Here is a 23,742-nt window from a genome sequence, read left to right on the forward strand (position 1 = left end):
GGCCGCGCTGGGGTCTGGGAGGATCCCCCTTGGATCCGGGTACCTTACCAGCTGTGTAAACCATTCATCTGAGCGGGCACAGTCACAGTCAGTAGTTGGAGTAAACTGGGCAGGAAAACATGTACCACGTTGTCGGCGGAGAGACTTCTTTTTAATAAAGAAGTCCGGACGCGAAATGTTTTAGGGAATAATATTTTAACACTGTTAAAAGTTGCTGCGCAGAAATTTGCAGTTCATTTTTTGTTGTTGGTGCAAAAGTGTTTGAATAGTTTTCTCTTCGTTAACGTACTGACGGTGTTTGTGCAACTGTCCCTTGGCGCGGCGAGACCGCTGCAGCTATTACTTTAAGGCCGGGTTGTCAATCGCTAATTTAGCAAAAAGACCGATTTTGAGCAGCTTGATTTCCGCGTGTACTGGTAAATACAAATAAAGATACCCTTTCTGGTTCAGTGTGAGTATACTCAGGTCATCTTGGATCAGATTAGACAATCAAAATTGGGGATGTATTTATTCGAACAACTTTATAAACATTGACAAAAATTTATCCATAAGTAATGTGAGTCATTTCCTTTTGACTTTTTGATGGTTTTAAAACTTTCAGAATTTGGTTTATCCGAGCGTGGTGTCACATGCCTGTAAGCACTTGGGAGGCTGAGGCAGGAGGATCCAAGGCCAGCCTGAGCTACATAATGAGTTCAAGGCCAGCCTGGACTAAAGTGAGACCCTGTCTGCAGAAACAAAATTTCATTTAAAAATAGACTATTCCTATTGAAACGTATTAGAAAATACGTATTAGAAAAACAAATGGAGGAATGATTTCTCTGTTGATGAACTTTTTTTTTTTTTTTGGTCTTTTTGAGACAGGGTCTCACTATGCAGTTCAGAGTGGCTTTCAGCTGTCTTTGTAGCCCAGGCTGGTCTAAAACTTGCAGCGATCCTCCTGCCTCAGCCTCCCCAGTGCTGGGATTACAGGCGTGCACCACCGCGCCCAGTTTATTGATGAACATTTTTGTGTATAGTGGAACTTGTATAGTGGGACTATGGTCCTTTGAACTTTTTGTATATATTTTATATATTGTGTTTGCATTTGTACGCCTTTATATGAAAAAGCTGCAGAGTTTTAATTTTAAGTCTAAGCCAAAAATGCCTTAAAGCCACTGAACTGCAATTAGTAATCAAAGTCTCAATTTCTAATTTTTCCCATAATTTTATTAATGTGTCAAGTCATTCCACTGGTAAATTGTCAGAATTTTTTTATGGGAAAGTGAAATTATATTGGGAGTAACTTGTGTCTTCTCTGTTTCAGAAACATACAGCTTTTGCCACTTTCCCCAGTGAAAAAGCAGCGATAAAGGTATGTTTTTTCTTTTCTATTAAACCTATCAGGAATTTTTAATTCTTTAATATGGGTATAAAAATTTAAACTATAATTTAAAAATTTAATCTAAACTTTCGTTTAATTTTATTTGTGGTGCTGGGGATTGAATCTAGAGCTAAATCCCCAGCCCTTTTTACTTTTTATTATTTACTTTAGACAGGATTTTGTCCAGTTTGTAAGTTTGCTAGGCTGGACTCAAACTTACGGACCTTTTGCCTCAGTTTCTCAGAGTGCAGGGATTGCAGGTGTGTGCCACCATGCCCAGCTGAAAACTAATCTTTTTTTAAAGCATTTTTTTTTCCCAAAGAGATTGCCTGACAGGCCGCATTTGATTTTTCAGTTGAAAGAGCTTATCCAAGGTTTTGATAGTAGCACATGAAAATAGTAGATTAACTGTGAAGCCAGTTAAAACTATCATATCTAATTAAAAATAAAACGTTGTAAAGGTTGTAACATTAATGACTGTAACTGCTACAAGGCAAGTTGTGTTGAAAGGCATAAACCCAGGAAATAATTTGAAAAGGAGTTAACCTTTGACCTAGACGTCGAATAGTTAGTAGGATTTTGAGAAAAAAACAAGGGAGATAAATCTTCTAGTTTTAGGGAAAACTAAAACTGCGGGCCATGGGAAGTTGTAAGTAGGGCAGGAGCTAAAGGTTGGGATGAAGTAGGAATTGAAAGATATAAGCAGTCTAAATTTAAGTGGAAGAGAGGTATTCAATTTTGTTTAGTGTTTTAAAGGCTTTTAATCCCTTTGAGCTAGCTAGAAATACAATCAGACCTGTGAAGAACAACTGCTTGATTTTATATCATTGATTGAATGTGGAGAAATAGTAGAAACAGGACAGACAACCCAAAGGGAAATGGTTTCTTGTCAAAGCAAGAATATGTGTCTGAGAAAAGCAGCAAGGAGATAGCCCAGCTGTACATACAAAGTGGGTAGAATTTGACTTCGTAGGTCTTGGCATATAGGGTTGACAGGGATTAGTTTATTTTCGGATTGAGTAGATTACACGAAGAACTAGAGTAGGAGAATGTTTACAAAAGCAGGTGATGAGCTGATGTGGCATCTCAGCTTTGAAGAATCATTGCACAGCTTTGATGGAAATATTTAGAAAACATTTGAAAATATTGGCAACTGAGGCAAGGTGAAGATTGGAATGGTGTGAATGGCATGTGAATGGTGTGAAGATTCAAAGGAAAACTGGAAGGAAGCAGTTAAGTATGGGAGCTGTGAAAGAAATTGTCACAGATGTTACGAGTGTCTTAACCTGGGATCACACTTTATACTATGATGACACATACTGAAGAATGAATACAGCTTGTTAGTTATGGACTTTTTGCTGTGAACCAATAGAAATAACCCAAATTCTTACCAATAAGGAAGAAGGATTACCTTACTTTGTAGCAGAGTTTGAGCAGCCTCAGTCTGAAATGTCAAAATCTGAGACTTTAGAGTTCTGCGTATTTACCACAAGTGGAGAATTGGATACTACTTATGTAACAGCTCACAGTTAAAATGGAGGCACAGTAAAAACACTGCATAAAATTACCTTAGGCTATGGTTCTAAAGCAGATAAAAAATGAATTTTATGTTTAGACGTAGGTCCCAACCCCAAGATACTTTGTTGTGCATACGCAGATTTTCTAAAATCAGAAGAAATCCAAAATCTGAATTCTGGTCCTCCACATTCCAGAGAAGGAGCAGGCAACCTGTATATCCATACTCTGATGGATGTGATGTGATATTTTAAAATAAATAAATAAATAAATAAATACATATATATATAACTGTATATTAGTATAGACCATGTAGAGTACATGAATAAAATTGCAACCATCTATGTTCATATATGCACAGGAAAATGGATAGTAGAACTATATATCACATTAATTTAATATGTCTGAAATATATGCCAAATTGTTTCAACATGTCTCAGAGTAAGATTACAGAAGGCTTTGAAATACTTTTGTAATATATGGGGAATTTTTCTTCCCAGACAAAGACAGAAAGGTTATTTAGAATATGTATAGCCTTTTTTAGATTTTGGGACATTTCCGATTAGGGATCTTTTCTCTATTTTGATGAGAGTTTGGATCATTTCTATTATTTCAAGGTTAAAAGTACTTAACTGTTGAACTGTGTCTCTGTCATTATAAATTACACATAAAATATGATAATGAAAACTACATAGTTTTAAAATCAAGAGGAACTTGGCAGACAGGATATAGATTCAGACATTGGAATACGAAATTACTGGCAAGTGGTCACACTTTTGGACTAGAGTGTACTTGTCCTTAGTGGGAACTGATAAAAAACTAAAGGAAGAAATGTTAAGAATAAGAGTAGGTACCTGAGAGAAGGGAATTAGTTAACATCAAAAATGAAAAGTTACACATCTTTGAAAGTATACATGTGACATCTGTTTTATAAGGAAGAACTTCAGCTCTTATGGACTTCATTTTAGATAATCAAGGATTCACTAATAATTTAGTCTAGAATTAATTTAGGGTCTTACATTATTGAAGCATTGTTTACATTTGTGTTGTGTGATAAAGTAAGGGGGCAAATACTGATACATGCAAATAGTAGCATAAAATTGTACCTTGGTTAAAGCCTACAGTTCCATGTGTTCAAAAAGATACTAACACGAGCTGTGTACAAGATGCTGTTTAGATGTTGGGATATATCAGTAAACAAAGATGCCCTTGCTGACACATTCTGAAAAAGGGAGACATTATAAATAATAAACTTAATTGTTCACTATTTTAAAAGATAATGCTATAGTAAGAAGAAAAAGTAAAGCAGTAGAATAAGGAGCGCTAGATGGATATAGGGAGGGGTTAGGTTGTACTCGGGATCGTATATCCCCAGGGACTTCAGATGTGAAGGAAGCCGGCTAAGGAGATGCCTGGGAGAAATGCAGTTCAGTCAGGAGCAGGTGGAGCAAAGAAATTCCACTGTGTGCGTATGCCTGTTATTTTTAAGGAAGTCACTTAGAGGAGCAAGCAAAATGAAGTGGAAATCATGGGATTTGAAGGCAAAGGAGTAGTAGTGTCTTCATTGTGTGAATTACAGGACGGACATTGATTTTACTCAGAAAAATGAGCCGCTGGAATATTCTGAGCAAGGTCAGAATTTATTTTCAGGATGGTTTTGGTTATGTTGAGGGGAGACTGAAGAAAGGGAAGAGCTAAAAAATCTTGTGAAATAGAAATGGATAGGAAATAGCCAAGGAAATGTTTGAAGCATTAAGAACAGCACTAAAAATATGTGTAAGTTACTATACATGGTACCTGGCATATGTGTTTGGTGTAATCATCAAATTTTCTACTTCTGACTGAAGGCATTGACAAGACTCCATCAGCTGAAACTTTTAGGTCATACTTTAGTTGTTGAATTTGCAAAAGAGCAAGATCGAATTCATTCCCCAACTCCCACTTCAGGCACTGAAAAAAAGAAAAGGTAAGTCGGTATGTAGGTTTTCCTGCCATTTTAAAAAGTGTCCTTTTTTATTAAAGAATCAATTGTATAGTTATGGATTGTTTTCACACTCGCAGGTAAATAATTTGAAACAGAAATGATGTGTTCTTCTGTTAAATCTAGTATAGTAAAACTGTCTGATTTTGCTTCTAATTGTGCACTGGGAACCTGAGTGTTGATTTAATGTAAGGATTTCATAAAGTGGGAAGAGAGTAAGGTAAAAAGCATTCTACTTTTAGTGGAGGAAAGTAACTACAGGCTGATTAGTCAGTAGCTGAAATGCTTAGGGCCAAAAGGACTTCAGATTTTTTAAAAATACTTGCAGATGTATAAGAAATTATAGTGAGCATAGTCCTCTTAAACACATAATTTGAAACTAATTTTATACAAGGTTCTTAGCTTGACTGTTTTTTTAGCTGTGACCTGTCACTTGAAGTCAGCTATGGAATTTCTACTTGTGACATCATTTTGAATCTCAAAAACTGCAGATTTTGGAGTTTTTTGGGTGTCAGCATATAGTATAAAGTTTTTATTAAAGATAGTGAGAGGTCATGATTAGGCATAATCTTTGGAATCAAATGCTAGTATTTGGTTCCCTGTAATTAAATAACTTCTCTATTTGAATGAGAATCTTAAGGGAGAGGAAGATAGAGGTAAGGTCCTAGGTGTCTATATGAGTATGAACAAAGATAGAAAAGAAACTGGAGTGCCTCTAGATACCATGTAAATTGTAGTTTTCCTTTTTTGGGCAGGAGTAAATTATTATACTGCCTGGCGTGGTGGCATACGCCTGTAATCCCAGCACTTTGGAGGCTGAGGCAGGAGGATCGTTGCGAGTTCAAGACAAGCCTGGGCTACAAAGTGAGCTCAAGGCCAGCCTGAACTGCATAGTGAGACCCTGTCTCAAAAAGACCAAAAAAAGAGAGTTACTATAGTATGTTTGTAAGCTTTTTGTGAAAGCAATGGAAATATGTAATGCTAGTATAATAGTAAGACAGAAGATACTCAGTATTGTTTAATTCTACTATGCATATTTTTCATTGAAATTTTAACTCTTGAAAATTTGCTTCACAAAATTTTTTGGATTATTGAAACAGTTTTCATAATAATTATATTTGTCTTTTCTATGTAAGTGTTTTTCTCTTTCCAAAAATAAGACGAACGTATCTGTGTATTCTAGGTCTGATGACACTGTGGAAGATGATAAAGAAAAAAAAGAATTTGGTTGTTTAACAGTAGAAAATGGAATCGCACCAAACCATGGGTTAGCACTTTTGTTTTCCTGCTGTTTTGATTTTGTTTTCTAAGTAGATACATAAAAAGACAGTTGTTAAAATAACAATATTTTAATATATTTCTTACATAATTATGTTAAATAAACGTTCTCAGGTAAGGCTTATCACTGAATTTAGTTCAAAGAAAGCATCTATTAAATAAGTTCTGATATGAAATGTTTCTTACAACACAATCAGAAGGCAAATTTCCTCCTAAAAATATTTAGTTGGATCTTTAAGACCCAAAATAAATATAAGAATACTACACTAGGTCTCCGACACAGAACGTTCAAGTTGTGAACTTTCATAGATAAGAATGGACCGTACGTTACGAAAATTCCTAGATGTGAGCACATTGCGAAAGTAGCTCACGTCTGCCGGACAGTTTGACAGTTGGGCTGCTATGTGCTTACTGTGCAGTGTGACAGTGCCCAGTCAGAGCAGGATGTCCGGAAGCAAAGCAGTGGTGATGCGGAGGGCAGTGCTAGGAAGCGCAGAGCAGTGTGCGTTGTATGTTTGTGTCAAAGATGTGTAAGAGTCACTTGTCAGACTTAGGAATGAGTCCGACTTAGCAGTGTTCTCCTAGAACAAAACTCACTTGTAAGTTGGGGACTTGCTGTGTATCACTGGAACAGTTTCATACATGATCAGTTTACTTAAAATGAAATACTGATATTATTAAAATAGTAAACATTTTAAAAAACGTTTTTCAGGCTGACGTTTCCTCTCAATTCATGCCTCAAGTATATGTACCCACCACCTTCGAGCACAATCCTAGCAAACATAGTAAACGCTTTGGCAAGTGTGCCTAAGTTCTATGTACAGGTACGTAGAAGAAAACCTACTTTGCGTAACGTATGCATTTGTGTAGATCAATAGCTTCTTTTCCATGCAGATTCTTAGCTTACTTATAATGATGTTTATCGAACTTAATCCAGACAAGCAGTAAAATATTACATACTGCTCTCTATATAGGCTTTTGTAAAATGCAGTTATGAGTGAATACCAATAAAGAGAGGCTTATTTAGGAAATGTAATTTGTGGTGACTCTTACTTTATAATGTCTTTAATATAGAGATTTTTAAAGGAAAATATATAGTGGACCTGACTCAGCAAATACTTAATAATTTTGATAATAACAAGATTAAGTTAGGAAATATAGATGCTGTTAGTTTCACTGTACACTCTTACATAGTCTCACGATAGTCAGGAACAGGGATATGAAAGTATTTCAGGTTTTACATTGCAAGAGAACTCATTCTTAGTAATGAGAATAATTACAGACTTGAAAATCCATTTTAAGCAAACCAACCTGAGATACGGGAGTGCTTTGTGTTTCCTTGTCTTGGGATTATAAAGGCAAGTGATGTGCCTTTCTTTGTATTAAACTAATGAATAATGTTGCTGCAAAGTTATTTTATTACATATAAAATGGAAGTTGTCATCATTTTATACTGTGTGCTTTTAAATTTACAATTTTTAAGGTACTTCATCTTATGAATAAAATGAATTTGCCCACACCTTTTGGACCGATTACTGCACCACCTCCCCTGGTAAGAACACTCTTCAAATTTTGAAGTCAGAATTTCTGAGTGGGGTTGTTGAGGATAAATTATGCAAGTGTAGGAACCTTGGCTATCCATTGAAAGTAGGGATAGTACATAAAGTAACTATTGCCACTCAAAATAAAGCTGAGCACTGAAAGAATAGGAAATCTAGAATATGAAACAAATGATTCTGTTTATAGATGCCAAAGTTTCTTCCAATGTTGTTCATTTCTTTCACCAGAACGTTCTATCACCCTTTAAGTTAATTACATTTAACTAAATTAGGAAAAACTCAATTGTTTTAGTTATGTTGTAAGTAGAGCTTTATTTGAAAAAGACAAAAAAAGTTACTGATATTTTTATTAGAATTTATTGTGCAAATCTTGCTGTTGAGATCATTTTGAGTATTAACATGCAAGTAGAAGAGAGTTTGCTGTGATGTCGGATGCTTTTCTGCTGTATGTATTATTTCATAATTTTTCATTATAACCCCTACACCTTCAAGGATTTTTACTTTACAGAGTTATTAAGGTTAGGCTAGGTGCTGCAAACATAAATTCTTAAGTCTTTCAGCACAATAAGAATTATTTCTCAGGCATGTCAATTCAAATTCCGAAATAGGCCAGAGGGATTTTCTGCTCTACTGGGTCATTCAAAAAACCTGGTAAGTCTTTGCCATGTACCTTCCCAGATCAGGAAGAGAGGATTATATAGAAAGTGTTTTGTACTGTTATTTCATTGGTTAAAATTTCGTGAAGTGTAACTGCAAGGGAGGCTTGCAAACTGTAGTGTAGCTGATGGGCAAAGAAGGTGGATTTTGTGATCAGCTACTAGTCTACCGCAATGGCGTTGCTGAATGTGTATTGAATGTATTAAAGAATACCCTGCGATACAGGGGAATGAAAATAGAGTACTTAAATGCAAGCAATTTTTCAATTCTATAAAAGTCACAGACTACTTTGGGGCTTTTGTCTTTTATGTAGTATGAAGACTATATGCCACTGCATGCGCCTCTTCCTCCTGCGTCTCCTCAGCCACCTGAGGAGCCTCCTTTGCCAGATGAAGATGAGTTGTCTAGTAAAGAGTCAGAGTATGAAAGCAGTGATGAGGAGGATCGGCAGAGGTTTGTAATAGGAAGTAATTGTTCATATATGTGGAAGAGACTGTCTTGCTCTTTCGATGTTTTTCATATATTTCTTCAATTCCCTCAACTCCTAAAGCTTATGTGATAACTATAGATTAAGACCTGAGAATGGATACTAACCGAACCTAAAGGAAAATCTTTAATTACACATAAATTTTTAGGTCAGTGAATAGCTGAGTTATTTATGAATTTCACATTTGAAATTTGACTTGATTAGTTTATTTCTAGCTCCCAAATGAATCCTTGCTGTGCTTTGATAGTATCTTTTGGATGTAGGTATGTGCAGTGTGTTGAAAAGCTTACTCACCCATTTACACACGTTACCACATGGCTTTGAGCAGTGACGAAGTTAACATTCCATCATTACAGCAAAGTGCTTGAATCACTTCAAAGAGAAAAGGGTTATTTGTATCTCCCAGTATTAAAAGTTCCAGTCCATAATTAATTGCTTAGGGCCTGTGGTGAAAGCACAACAGAACATGTGGTATGCAGAACTGCTCACCGTATGCCCAGGAACAAAAGAGAAGACAAGACTGCAGTTCGGTGGTCACCTTTGAGGGCCTGGCCCTTCTGTGGCCTGAGGGCTTCTCAAGACCCTGCCTCCTAAGACTTCCACCAGCTCCCAGTAGTGCCACCCTGACAGCTAAGCTTTAATTCGTGGGCTCTGGGGAACATTCCAGGTCCAAAGTGTAGCCGCGGCCCTTTGCCCTTTTGTTTCAGTATCACTACGCACACGTGTTGTTTTTATGGTTTATCTCGTGTCTTTTTTTCACAGTTTTTAGTTTTGTGTTGGTGGTTTTGCTGATCAAAGTGGCCCTCAAAGTGTTCAAATGTTGTCTAGTGCTCCTAAAATCAAGAAGGGGGTGTGGCTTATGGGGAAAAAATGACATGTGTTAGATAAACTTCCTTTAGACAGTTTTGATGGTGACTGTGAGATCAGTGTTATAGAATCAACAATGTGTATTAAATTAGGTGTCCCTACACTGACATAAAGCAGTGATATGTAAAGATCATTGGATGAAATGCAAGCAGAGGGTTGAAGGAGCATAACCTTGAATTCTGGGAACAGTGATTCATTATTCACTAATATAGTATTAGTGGTAATCTTACAATGCATAACTGTTACACATAATAATATGTGTAAATTATGTGAATTATTTTGACAGCTTATTTCCATGGAATATATTCATTTCAAAGATTCTGACAGAGGGCAGTAAGTTGTTAGTAGTATTCAGAAACAGAATTTACAACCTAGCTTAAAGTAGGAATTGCCTAGCATTTTCTGTCTAAACAATAAACGGGGTTGATTTTGTGCGCCAGGTTATCTTTGATCTTTGTCTTAACTATTACTCAGCTGTTTTGCTTTAGTGATACTGGGAATTGAACCCAGGCCTTTGCACTGAGCTGTAGTCCCAGCCCGTTTTATTTTAAGACAGGATCTCACTAAGTTGCCCATGTTTCTGCCTGAGCCTTCCATTTCACTGAGATTTTAGGTGCCACCACATATGGCTGTTAACACTCCCAGTAGGAGAGAAGCCGTAGCACCTAATGCGTAGGTGTGACTGTCCCAGCCAAACTTCGTAAGAAGAGGCGTCTGTCAGGACTGGGCCCTGGGGCAGTAGTTTGCCAGTCCCTGACTTACACAAAGTGGTGTGGGCAGATGGCGGAAATGTTAGGTAACGATGCTCAGAAGTGAGATGTGAAAAGAATGGTTGACGTTAGCACCAAAGCAGAGACTGCGGGCAGTGTCTGCAGATAGCAGCAGTTGTGGGATTACTGAGTCATAGTCCACCTAAATAGTGATTTAATACATGTTCTATTTCTGTGGGAAGACTTAAAGTGTAGACGGGCATAAACGACAAAATGGGCATTAATGGCTGTCTTGAATAGACATTTAGCAAAACTGTCAACCTGTGGTAGACAGAACTTCAACTTGTTGGTAAAAGAAATAATACTAAAATGTTGAACGAATTTTTAAGTACTTATCCTCTTTGAACTTTATTTTCTTTATTAAAATAATGATAGTAAAAATGTGATATACAGATTGGCCAAAACCCTTCGTTGTTTTTGTTTTTTGTTTTTGGGGGGTTTTGTAGCTTTCTATTTAAAGATGCAATGTGGAATTCTGCCAGTAATTCATTTTGCCTCATGGGAGAGAACAAAGTCTTTTACAGGCCTACCTCTGGTTGCATGCTTCTCTTTCAGCTTCTAGGAATGTAACAAAAGCTTTTTAAAAAATAGTGTAATTAATTTATTCAGAAGTATTTCTTGACTACATAATGTATACTTAGCCCTGATTTAGACGTTTGGTATTACTTTGGGTGAACAGTTTACATACTTGTATTCCTGTGCTTCAAATAACTAGTAACTGTCCATAGTCCTAACAGAGGAAGTGTCCAGTAAGTCTTCCAAAGTATCATTCATCACTTCTTGAATTTACTTCCAGTTTATTTCAGAGTACAGTCTTTGAAAACTTTGTTCTCAGGTTTGTTATCTTCTATAAAGATTGATTTGCAAGCATTATGCATAGAATACACTCCACTGACACCCTTAGTCGATGCTTTGCTTAGTAATTAGAAAATGAGCACCTGCCTGGCAAGTGTGAGGTCCTGAGTTTGATTCCCGGTACTCATGAAAAGAAAACGAAGCAAAATAATTTTAGCCAGGCGTGGTGGTGCAGTGCCACGTTCAAGTCTCACTTGGGCAGCTTAGTGACTTAGGGAAACTGTGTCTCAAAATAAGAAACGAGACGGGGCTGGGGATATAGCTCCCTGTAAGGGCCCAGTACCAAAATAATAGTGACAATAATTTTACCATATTGATAAGGTCTTTTGGCTCTTTGTCAAGAAAAGAATAATAAAGTTCAGAGGTTATATTACTGTTTCATGTTCAGTTTTTGGCTTTAAGCCCAGGTGTTTTATTTGGCTGACAAAGTTTGCAGTAAAAACGTTTTTTAAAAACTTGATAAATTGTAATTAATTAAATTCTTCCCTTAGAGTAAGATATAAGTAGAGCAAGGCACATTGTAATGTGCAGTTTTGTCAAATTGGGTATCTCTGGTTAATGGCTTGGAAGTTAGCCTTATTCCCTACATACATTCCATGTTAGATAACTAAGTCCTGTTATAATTTATTTTATGTACCAAATAAATATGTAAGCTTAGTGGAAACTATCAAATAACCACGCTTTTAGGTAAGGAGATCTTGTTTACTTTTCCCAATGTAGAATGACCAAACTGATGGAACTAGCAAATCTTCAGCCCAAAAGACCAAAGATGACAAAGCAGCGCCATGTGAGGAAAAAGCAAAAAATAAAAGATATGTTAAATATAGCTTCATCTGCTTCCCACAGGTAATCATACTTACAACTATTAAATGAAGTTTGTATGTGCTTTCTGTGCTTTAGTCACGTTAATCCTTGGTACCAGCTTACTTGGTTCATCACTGGCTTCCTGTTTGCCAAATCCAAAAGTATTCATAATTTACACTTTTCCAGAATTTGATAATACTGAGTATCCCCGCTCTCAAAGTCTTCTACTATCGATTTTATATTACTGTCTTTTTATATCCCTTATGTACTGCCTTTTCCTATTAATTGCAACTGTAACTTCAGCTTTCCTGTAAGGCACGCTTCCCTTTAAAATTGTAATTAACGTCATAAATTGAGAGAGTAGTTTTAAAACTTCTTTTCCATTTTCAAAGGAATAGATTTTTAATCTTAAGTGGAAATGATACGATGTATAATAGTATGTCTATGTATGTCTTGACACTGCAGTCTCATGCTTTTAATCTCTTCAGTAGTAGATTAAAACAATAGAAACAAGTAATGAACAATAAATAGTAATGAACAATGAGCAAGGTTTAACATAGAAACAAATGAGTCATGTGAAATTTTCTAGTAGCCACATTAAAAAGTAAAAATGAATGAAATTAGTATGGATGTTATCCAGAATAAAATCATATAATCCGTACAAAAAATTGGTATTTTACATTCTTATGTAAAATCACAGCTAGTGTCTATTAACAATTTATTACATAGTGTGTAAATACATTGCATTAAAAACGTATAGTAACAGGATGAACTTTTTTTTCCCCATATTGGTATATATCCTGGGGTCTGATATACCATGCCTCAAGGCCTTTCTTTCAGGTGATTTATGCAAATTAACATCTTTTAGCTCCAGTTACCTCACATATAAGCTGGGAATTAAATAGCTCACTTTAGCACATTTGTTAGTTTGTTGAAATATCAAATCTAGATCATTTTGCAATACTTGTAGTGTAGGAAATATTTATTAATATGAGCTTTTTAAATTTAAATTTGTAACCAAGTTTTCAGAATTCTATTTCCAATCCTAAACTCATGCTGTGATTTTTTTCAATAGCAGTTTACATCCTGTGCTGTTACCGTCAGATGTATTTGACCAAACACAACCTGTAGGCAATAAAAGAATTGAATTCCATATATCTGCTGACATGCCAAATGTATTTAATAAAGATTTACCGAAAGAACAACATTATGAGGAAAAAATTTGTGGTAAGAATATTTTAATTCTTGTGCTAGTCAATTTGATGTGTTAGAATTAAAGTTTATATATATTAAAACAGTCATACAAAGAAAATATTTTACGAAGTGAATACCTTGGGGCTGTGTTCTTTCCTACTTCATAGAGGTAACCATGTTTGTAGCTGGGGGTGTGTGTGTGTGCATGTGCATGTATGTATGTCTCCACCCTGCAAGACCTTATCCTGTGTGTTAACTTGGTGGTGTTATAACAAAATGCATCAGATAGTCAACTAAAGCAGGGGCAGAGTTAGTACTGGCTCTTCTGGGGTTTTGGTCCATGTGACAGCGGACCTATAGATTTGGGGCTTGTCTTGAGGCAGCACATCGTGGGGAGCAGGCATGTGGTGGAGGAAGCTGCCCACTTCAGGAGAGGTACCAAGCAGAGACAGAGCACGAGCACGAGACTGGCATTCCACAGTCCCTCTCAAGAGCATGTTCCCAGAGACGGAGATACAGATTCTTTTTTTAAAGTTTGATTTATAGAAGGCTTTATACCGTTGTGGGAGGGGGCAGTCATTGCATTTTATATCACAGTCCAAAGTACTGATGTTGAAGTAACAGTGGAAGCATTTAAAGTTTTTTGTTTTCAGGTCACAGAAGTTCTGCTTGTACAGTGTCTTTTCTGCATTGTGAAGACATTTGTGTAATTCTTAATGGGGCATGTTCTTAGTTTCATTTTCCCACCTGTGTCTTTAGGATGTGTTTGTTTTTTTTTTTTTTTTTTTTGCTTTTGTTTAGGTAGTATGGCTAGCGTATTGCTTCTAAACATTTAACATGCTTCCAAATATTCTCTTTCAAGCCAGTTTGATTCTTACTGGTACTGATTGATATTTATGAATAAAATTCAGTATGTTATTTAAAATTAAAAATTTGAAGCTTTAAATGTGTAAATACTTGTTATTCTTTTAGCTTCAAAATTACTACCTTTATTCTTGGTGGAGTGGGAGGTTAATGCATGTTTTTTAGTATCCCCAAATGGAAATGTCATATTTACAGTGTTTATATGTGGATGTTAATTTTCTGATTTGTATATGCAAATGTTAGTCTTTTAAGTGTTTTTTAGAAGATTGAAAATTGTTTCACAGTATTCTGGGGTAGCATTATGAAGTCTTCATTGGATGAATAATCTAGGGGTTTCTCTCTCATTCGCAGAGTACCATTGTTAATTATGTAAGCTATTCAGTTGATTACAGATTTTCTTTCGTTCATATAGTAGTTAAAATTTGAGTGGGGGGGAAGTTTGAGCCTCTGTATCAGTGTGCCCCCTCCAGTTATTTAAGCTTGAGTGTGTCTGTTCCCTGTTCACTACATCTGCCTATGCCTCAAAAAAAAGAAAAAAACCAAAAAAAAGTAAGTTAAAAAAAAGAAGGTAAAAGTAGTAAGTAAAGTAGGTAAAAAAATCAGAGTAGGTAAGATATATTCACTAAACATTTTTGTCATATATTGAACAAAATATGCTCAGACTAAATTCGCTTTCTCTTCTCTTTTATAGAGTCTCTCAAAAGCACCATAAAGCAACTGGTTGGCTATTTAGCTCTCGTAAATAACTGTTTCCATGCTATAATAACAGAATGAATAGTTACAACAGAAACTGTGTAGCCTATAAAGCCTGACATATTTACTATTTGAATTTTTATGGAAAAGATTTACTTATGCCTGTTTAAAACCTTGAGTCAGCAAAGAATTTGAAAACAAAAAAAAAGCTTGTTAAATTAAAAATAGGCAAAAAGGAACCTGAAAACTGTTTTGAAGTGAGATATTCTTAATGACTAATGTTAATATTAATCTCTCAGATTTGTCTGCTGTTGAAGTTGAAGCATCCAGTATAGGATTTGGAAAAATCTTCCCCAAACCTAATTTGAACATCACAGAAGAGGTTAAAGAAGACTCTGATGAAATGCCCTCAGAATGTATTTCTAGAAGGGAGTTGGAAAAAGGCAGAATTTCTAGGGAAGGTAATGTCATGAAATAAACCAGCACATAGTCTGTCTTACATTTCTTTATTTTTTGTTAATTTATTTTAAAAATAAAAGAAGGAAAACATATTAACAAACAGACATCCATTTACAAAATAGCATAAGAACAATACAAACAATACAGAGTTACGGACAAACTGGTAGGAAATTAACAATGGTTGTGGTATTACCTATTGAAATCTTCAAAGTGGTTTCTCAGATCTACAGAAGCAGAACATCTGTTCATGGCATGTAGTTTAAGGCACACACTGTAAAATATTTCTCTAGTTAATAGTATATCACTCTTTTTGGTTTTGATAACCCATATTTCATATAGGGAAATTTTTTTTCGTACAATGTTTACAGACTATATTTGTGAAAATTTTTTTTTATTTTTATAACTTCATGTGGCATATAAAACAAATGAATGCATTCCAAATCTGAGTTTATCAAATGCAATATAGTTTATAGACCATCAAAATACTATATTTCAGATGTATACAAAATGATACTAAAAAAATGGATGATTAAAAATGAATGTTTCAGGATTTTATATCCTAAAATAATAAAGTTGTTGCTTCTATAGGATTTTTACTGTTTTCATACATGTTAGGAAAATGAGGTTTTTGATGTAATTTTTATCATAGTAATGATTTTTATTATAATTTTTTTGAAAGTTGGTAAAAGTGTTTTCATTTTATATCCTTGTTTTGTCTCTCCTTGAATAAGAAATGGAGACACTTTCAGTTTTCAGAAGTTATGAACCTGGTGAACCCAACTGTAGAATTTATGTAAAGAATTTAGCCAAGCATGTTCAAGAAAAAGTAAGTTGAAAATTTTGAATTGTTTGTATTTTACCTTGTTTTCCACTGGCTTCTGTATTTACCTTTTTGTTACTGAAATTCTAGGACCTTAAATTCATTTTTGGACGATATGTTGACTTCTCATCAGAAACACAACGGATCATGTAAGTGGCAGTCATAAACTCAAACTGTTTGTATCTGTTATGAATTTACCATTTTTTGTTATGGCCCTATTTCTTCCAGCTGAAAATCACATGAAGAGGTTGGTCTATTTGCATGAGTAGTATTAGACATCTAGAATAGGAGTGGCTCAACTTGTGTAAACGGGCGGACAAGAAAATTTTAGTGTTTCATTGCAAGGCATATTATGTTGCAGCTAGTTTTTTGTAGTTGTAGCACAAAAGCAGCCATAAACTCTACAAAAATGAATATTCACATTTCTATTTCAGTGCATCTTTACTTTCAAAACTAGGTCTTGAGAAATAATCTGGCCCTCGTCCTTACCCTAAAGCAGTGATAGCGAGCCTTTTCAGAGTTTCAGTGATTGTTTCACAAAAAACCCACTGCAGCATGAGTGCCATGGATAGGCCACCACTGCCCTACAGTATTGGTACTCAAGCTTTAACACTATTTTAGTATCACCTGATGTCCTAGTCACTTTTTCTCACTGTTGAGAAAAAATATCCAACACCCAAAGTTAGAGAAAAGGTTTATTTAGTTCACAGTTTGTAGAGGTTTCAGTTCATAGTTGGCTGGCTCCAAGGCAGAGTGGCATGGCAGAGGGGCCTCACAGAGGAGAAACAATTCATGGCTGCCAGAAGGCTGTAAAGCTGTGACGTAGCAAAGAAGCAGCAACAACCCTCTTTTTGTCCCTTAATATTCCATCTAGGCTACCTGCCCTTAGGCTGGCTGGGTAGCACTCACATCCAGGGTAGGGTACTTGTAATCTCAGCGTCACACATTTAATCATAGTATCACACATTTTAATCCCAGAGTCACACACCCTGGAACCAGCTACCTCTGTAAAGCCCCACCCTGTGACCACAGGAAGCTTTGGAGGGACATCTAGATACAAGCCATAACACGTGGAGCATTTGATAAAACAGCTTCCTAGTCACATGTCCTGAGAGCCTCGCTTTCTAGGTTAGGTGAGAACTCATGAGCTTGTATTTCTAGAAAACTCCTGAGTGATTCTGATGCTGCTAGTCCTAAGATTGCACTTAAAAACACTGTTTAATGTTTCCTTCAAGAATACATGTATACTCATCAGGCAGTTTTTTATTTATACTTTGAGAAATTCTCATCTCTTAACTGGTTTGCACTAAGCAAAGCTCCCAATTCTATGAAAGCAGAATACCAGGGTTATGTTTTGTAAATGACAGAAAAACCAGTGTTTGGAGTTAGAACTTCATGGTTTGAAATCCCATGTTAGTTTATTCCAAAGGAAGAAAGATATTGGCCATATAATTAAAATTAGGACAAAGTAGAAAATGTAAAGTAAAAAGCTTTCAATGGAGATAAAGAGAAATGACTTTAATTAGTTAACTTTTAATTGAAACCACCACCTTTAATAGAGTAAGTACCTGGTCTGTGTATCTCTAGATAGGTGTGTATAGGTATCACCAAATCTTAAAGTTCCCCATTCATATTCAGTTAGCAGCAGTTATCTCTTCTTATCAAGATACAAGAAGCTTATTTTTCTGCCCATGCAAAATACCTGTTCTATAGTTGCTAATCATAATTATAAGAAAAAAATTGTATAAATGCATATGAATATCTTTGTATACATTTTTTCTGTTTCCAGTATTGCCTTTAATTAGAATTTGAAGTGAAAAAATAATTCTGCTTGGCTTGGTAGTGAATGTCTGTAACTACATCGCTCTGGGAGGCTGAAGCAAGAGGATCACAACTTCAAGTGCATCCTACACAGCTTAATGGCTTAGCAAGACCATGTCGCAAAAATAAAAAGTTTAAAAGGGGCCAGGGATATAGCTCAGCCTAAAGGCCATGGGTTCAATCCCAGTCCTGGGAGAGAAAGAATCTATATTGAGAAATATTAATGAAGAATATATTGATATCCAAATGGTAAATTGTTTCTTATGAGACCAGTCATTTCTCTCAGAACTGTTGAAAATGAGAATACTATAGAATAGCAGAACACTGCTAGGAAGAAAGTCTGTGGCTTTAGCTGTCTGGTTTAAAGAGTCATTGTCTAGGTATCCTGTAAGCTTCCTTCCAACCCCGAAATTCTATAATGGCTTATAATTGGTTCTTGTCAGCTATTTTTGATTTTTTTTTTTTTTTTTTTTTTTTTTTTTTGGTCACTAGAGTAGATAGTATAGAATTGACTATAAGAAACTTTAAAAATTGGTATGACATAAAACTTAAGTTTCCTTTGCTAGGGAGTAGTTCAATAGTAGAAGTATTGCCTACCTTGTGCAAGGCAATGGATTCACTCTAGAAAATTCAACATGTTCGCTTTTAACCTTATCCTACTAATGTAATTTTTAAAATTATGAACATGTATAATTTAAAAGGTAGAAAATGAACAGATGAAACTCATACTACCTACTTGTAGAAAGAACGGAATTTTAGAAAGCCTAAGAGTCATTGTAGTCATTTTTACCTTGAAGTAGCAAAATTAAATTGATCACATTTTCATTCTGTATTGAAGTTGTTTGATATTCTTCAAATCAGAACTACTTTCTCCCCCTGTAGGTTTGATATACGCCTGATGAAAGAAGGTCGCATGAAAGGACAAGCTTTCATAGGACTTCCCAACGAAAAAGCAGCAGCCAAAGCCTTGAAGGAAGCTAATGGATATGTCCTTTTTGGAAAACCCATGGTGGTTGTATCCTTTAAATCAGCTTGTCCCAAACGGTATAATTTGTAAGAGAAGGATGTAATAAAACTAATTCTCATGCTTCCTCCACAGTGGGAATTCTAGCTTGAGCTATTTAGTTACAGTGAAACATGCGTTAGCTGAGTCAGATCACAGTCTTTTTTAGGTTTTGATTGGAAAATAAAGGCAATTCAGAAGTGTGAGGTTATTGAATTTGAACCATGTCTAAACATTTCATTTATGCCACCCAAAAAGTACATCCTTACACTAAACCTAAGAGATTATGGTGTCTGGAAATACCTTTAGTATCACCAAAATGTCATTGAGTGTAGTTTTATGACTTTATTATGATTCACAGTTCTGCTTGAGAATTTTAAAACCAGATTATAATTAACCATTTTTAGTGGTTGCAGTTCATAAACTAGGAATCAGCAAGAAAGGTAAAGGTGCAAATATCTTAACTATAAAAAAAGAAAGGTTAGTATTTATTTCTCTTCCACATCATGACCAGCAGGCAGGAAGTAGTCAGACTAAGTTTAAAAAGTATTCCTTCTCCATATTAGAACGTTTTTGATAATTAATTTAGAAAAATAATTTATTCTCATGTTCATGAATGAAACCTTAATTTTAAAATGTTAGCAATTTGCTCGATCTGCCAGGCCAAAGCAAGATTCTAAAGAAGGAAAAAGAAAGTGTTAAAACCTAGCAAAGGTGAGTATGGACAAAACATGGTAAAAAGACAATACTATATGTTTTTAAAGTAAAATTAAGCAAGGGTAAAAGTCTGATAGAATAATGATTTAGGTATGTAAAGAATTTTTAAAGAGATACCAATGTTTAAAATTAATTTCCATTAAACTTCAAAGTTATAACTACAGAATAAAGTCCATTTGTATATAAAAGTTATTATACAAGGAGAACGTGTCTATAATTTTTCTACCTAAAGAAGTTGGTTTTAAACTTCTGCACTTGGAAGAGCTTGATAAAACAAACTGCTAGGCTTTTCCCTCCTGCCAGGAGTTTCTGATCAGTGAGTAAAGTCAGAGACCAGTAGTCCCAGGTACCTGCAGCTGAGGGGTTGCTCACGTGCAGTCCTTCCCCAAAGGAGCAGAGCACCTGGCAGGCCGGGGTCAGTTGCTCACCCTGGGGACACTGAGCCTTTGCATACCAAAGAATTTATAGGTAATAATGGGTCAGCTGGTCTAGGAACCATACTTTTAAAAACTCCTTAGCAAAGAAGTTAAAGATTTTCTAGCTCTTCAGATTGTATAGTGCTGATTATATGAAATTAATTTGTAACACACAGAAAGACATGTTTATGTGGAGTTGAATCTTTTTCCTATGGAACAAATAATTTTAATACGTAAGTAATTTAATGGTTAGAAATGGCAGAACTAAACATTTTAGATTCTAAAGTTTATATTAATTTAAGAAATAGGTGAAAATCTATTCCTTTTTAAGAATTTTTTCTCCCTTTGTAAACAATCATTAAATGAAGTTTTTAAAGTTAATATTGCTTAGCAAATGTTAAATAAGAAATTTTTGCTTAAATGTTTAATCTCTTTAAGATGCTTTTAATATTTGCATTTTGTTTTAAATTATCTGTAGTGGTATACTCAGAAGTCCATAAATACCTTGGAGGAATATTGAGAATTTTAAGTATATATTTAAGAAAGTCATTTCTTTGTAAATCTAATGCTGAAAAATAAGCAAAAATTTAAACTGCATTCTGCTGTTCTTCTTTAGAAGTATTCCTGCGTACATACTGCTGTAATACTGTCATGCAAAATGTATCCTTTCTTGTTGTATCCTTTTTGGGGCAGTGTTTTTGTTTTGTTTTGTTTCCTAGAAATGTTTTGTCCCTATTCTGTCCGTTGGTCTAGGACAAAAAATAATTTTTATACTTTATGCAAATGAAATGTTTCTAAAACTGTAGCTTGAAAGAAACTTACGGTTTTTTTTTAGATTTGTTGTTGAATTTTCTTTGCTGTCATTTAGGTTACAGTTTTCTAGGGAAAGTTAGTGAATCAGGTCAACCTACTCAGAGAATGTACGCATTTGCTTTTGCACAGAGTGTAGTCTTGCATTTCTACTGATGTGTTTGTTAACCTAATTCAGTAACTTACGGTTTCTACCTTAAGGTACATCTGATTTACACATTCCGTATGACATGATTGGGAAAACAAGTTACTTTCTTTAAAAAAGCACTTGTACTGAAAATTAAAATAATTTTATATATAAATCCCAAATTAAGTAGAAGACCTCACATTTGAAGTCTCACTGAAATTTCCATTAACATAGATAGCACATAAAATTTTTTACAGAAATGAAAAAAAGGGTAAGAAAAGAGTAATAAGGTAGAAGATAACAGATTGACTTAGAAAAGAGTAATAAGGAAAAGAGTAATAAGGTAGAAGATAACAGATAAAGATTGACTTAGGATAGCTCAATGATGCGAAAAGAAATGATCCTGGTAATAATATAAGGGTAGTGATTCCCAGGCTCATTAACCCAAATTACCCCTAACAGTTCTTCTCAGGCTTGGTGGCATATGGGAATGACCTGGAAACTGAAAAATAATAAACAAAAATTAAAAATACATTGTTAGGTTCCTTCCACAGAGAGTAGGTACTATATTGTATTGGTTTGGAATGTAGCTTGGGTTTTACAATTTTTCAAACTTTTCAAAGTGATTCTAATGTGCAAAGTGGAGAACCACTGACAAAGTATTTTTATTTGTAAAGATTCCTAGATGAATCCTAAGAGTAATAAATAGGAGTCTCTGAGAATGAGTTCCAAGAATCTAATTTGAAAACATTTCTGTAGTAATTTAAGGACTACTAGTTTGGATACTATATTGTTGAAGTAAAATGGTTGGAATAATCATTATCACCTGTAACTAAAAAGAGCTTATAGATATAGGAATGGTACAGTTTTTGATAAGCGCAATTAAAATGTTTTATGCTTTCATGTTACAAATGAGTTCCCATTTAAAACATACAATTTTATGCTGACATGATTCACTAATTTTCTAAATATAATTTTTAGCTTCAGTTATTTTCAAACTGATAAACTTTTATAATAATGACTATTTTTAATGAGCTTTTGTGGTATTTTAGGTTCCTCTTGAATTACGTGTCTTTCAAGTTCTTTCCAACTTTGAGAAGAAATTCACTACATGGACTATGGAACTGTGCGTAACAGCTTTAAAAGTATATTCAAAAATTAAATCAATATCCATTTAAAGCAATTTATTGGAGATATATTACAACTTTTACAATGATATGCCTCATATATAATAAATTATTTTCTTTCTGACAAAATAGTACTTGTACTTTTCATTATTCTAAAGATAGGAAAAAAGATAAAACTGCAAAAAGGACAATAGAAAATTGACAATGGTTGTTATATTGCATATTGTTGTCTTCAAATTAGTTGTTCAGATTACAAGGTATAAGCATGCAAAATTGGTCAAAAAAATGTAAGCATTAACTGTTCCTTTTAATAAACTAATAGACATCAGCAGTACAATTGTCTCAGCTATCCTTGTGTGTGTGTATATATATATATATATATATATATATATATACGTATTTTTTTTCCTGTACTTTTTCTTTCTTTTCTCCTTTCGCTTATCCCAATTGTTTCTTCCCTTTGAGCAGTTTCTTTTTCTTTCACAGTATCTATTGTACTTTTGTATCTTATTTATTCTTTCAGTTTCTCACACTAATGAGACAATACAGTGTTTACACATGTGGGTCGGATTTATTTTATTTGTGAGTGTGGTCTCTATTTGCATCCATTTACCTATAAAAGCCTCAAGTTTGTCTTTCTTTATAGCTGAGTAATACTCCATTTTTTAAGCATACCACATCTTTTTATCCATTCCTCGGTTGATAACATTTGAGTTGTTTCCAAGATTTAGCTATTACAAATTATGCTACTGTAAACACTGGTGCACATATATCACTGTGGTGTGATGTTTTTAATTCTTCTAGGAAGATACCCAGAGGGCAAATAGCTGTGTCAAATGGGACCTCTAACCCTAGTTTTTTGAGAAGTACCCGCACTGACTTCCATGGTGGTTGTATCAGTCTACACTCCCATGAACAGTGGAGAAAGGTTCCTTTTTCCCCACAGCCCCAACAATTGTTATTGGTTGATTTTTTGATGATAGCTGTTCTTTCTGGGGTGAGATAGAATCTCATTGTTTTAATTGGCATTTCACAGATGATCGATGATGTTGAAGATATTTTTCATGTTTATTTGACATTTGTATTTCTCCATCTCACAAGAGTTTGTTTATCTCATTTCCTGTATAGCCTCCAGGAGTTGTTTCTTTAGTTACTATCATTTCAGAAGTTTCAGATGTGTGACTTCTAATTTCTTCAATGTAGATGTCTCCTGGAGTTGTTCTGGGTGGGCTAAAGATCTGAGCTTGCCTTTTTGCTCCTTCTTGACATTTTCTATTTGAAAAAGTTTTCTTTTTAATTTTTTCTGTTTTGATCCTTGTGAGTTTTGGTAGTAGGTAGCTATATCACTAGCATCAAGGCCTCTAGGAAAAGTCTATTCTTCAGGCATTTCTTGTGTATATAGATTGTGTCTGGCCCAAGATCCTACCTTCCCAATTAATTGAGTGGAATATTAGTTTTTGTTTGGCTGTGTCTCCAGTCCGTTGTTGTAGGGTATGGTGAGGTTATTACCCCAGAGCTTTCCAATAGGAGAACAACTGAGTGCAACAGATGTGAC

General features: G+C 34.9%; 2 protein-coding genes across 3 annotated transcripts in view; both read left to right on the forward strand.

Moving 5' to 3' along the window:
* Rnpc3 (RNA-binding region (RNP1, RRM) containing 3) overlaps positions 1-22,318 on the forward strand; it is a 22,917-nt gene extending 599 nt beyond the window's left edge. Inside the window, exons 2-15 of one of the 2 annotated variants that reach the window (XM_005388813.2) lie at positions 1,307-1,354; positions 4,726-4,844; positions 6,043-6,126; positions 6,850-6,961; positions 7,621-7,689; positions 8,667-8,806; positions 12,053-12,178; positions 13,212-13,363; positions 15,187-15,348; positions 16,078-16,172; positions 16,257-16,315; positions 18,870-19,002; positions 19,633-19,704; positions 20,740-22,318. In XM_005388813.2, coding sequence (XP_005388870.1) covers positions 1,307-1,354; positions 4,726-4,844; positions 6,043-6,126; positions 6,850-6,961; positions 7,621-7,689; positions 8,667-8,806; positions 12,053-12,178; positions 13,212-13,363; positions 15,187-15,348; positions 16,078-16,172; positions 16,257-16,315; positions 18,870-19,002; positions 19,633-19,692 — 1,359 coding nt within the window. In that variant the 3' untranslated portion in view covers positions 19,693-19,704; positions 20,740-22,318. The remainder of the gene's footprint in view (positions 1-1,306; positions 1,355-4,725; positions 4,845-6,042; positions 6,127-6,849; positions 6,962-7,620; positions 7,690-8,666; positions 8,807-12,052; positions 12,179-13,211; positions 13,364-15,186; positions 15,349-16,077; positions 16,173-16,256; positions 16,316-18,869; positions 19,003-19,632; positions 19,705-20,739) is intronic. The other variant, XM_005388814.2, reaches the window with a different exon arrangement.
* LOC102011579 (pancreatic alpha-amylase) overlaps positions 22,113-23,742 on the forward strand; it is a 48,649-nt gene continuing 47,019 nt past the window's right edge. Inside the window, exon 1 of the mRNA XM_013516505.1 lies at positions 22,113-22,186. The gene's annotated coding sequence lies outside the window, so the exon portion shown is untranslated. The remainder of the gene's footprint in view (positions 22,187-23,742) is intronic.

Source organism: Chinchilla lanigera, unplaced genomic scaffold (genome assembly GCF_000276665.1).
Source record: "Chinchilla lanigera isolate Chin_1 unplaced genomic scaffold, ChiLan1.0 scaffold00034, whole genome shotgun sequence".
Classification (NCBI taxonomy): Eukaryota; Metazoa; Chordata; class Mammalia; order Rodentia; family Chinchillidae; genus Chinchilla; species Chinchilla lanigera.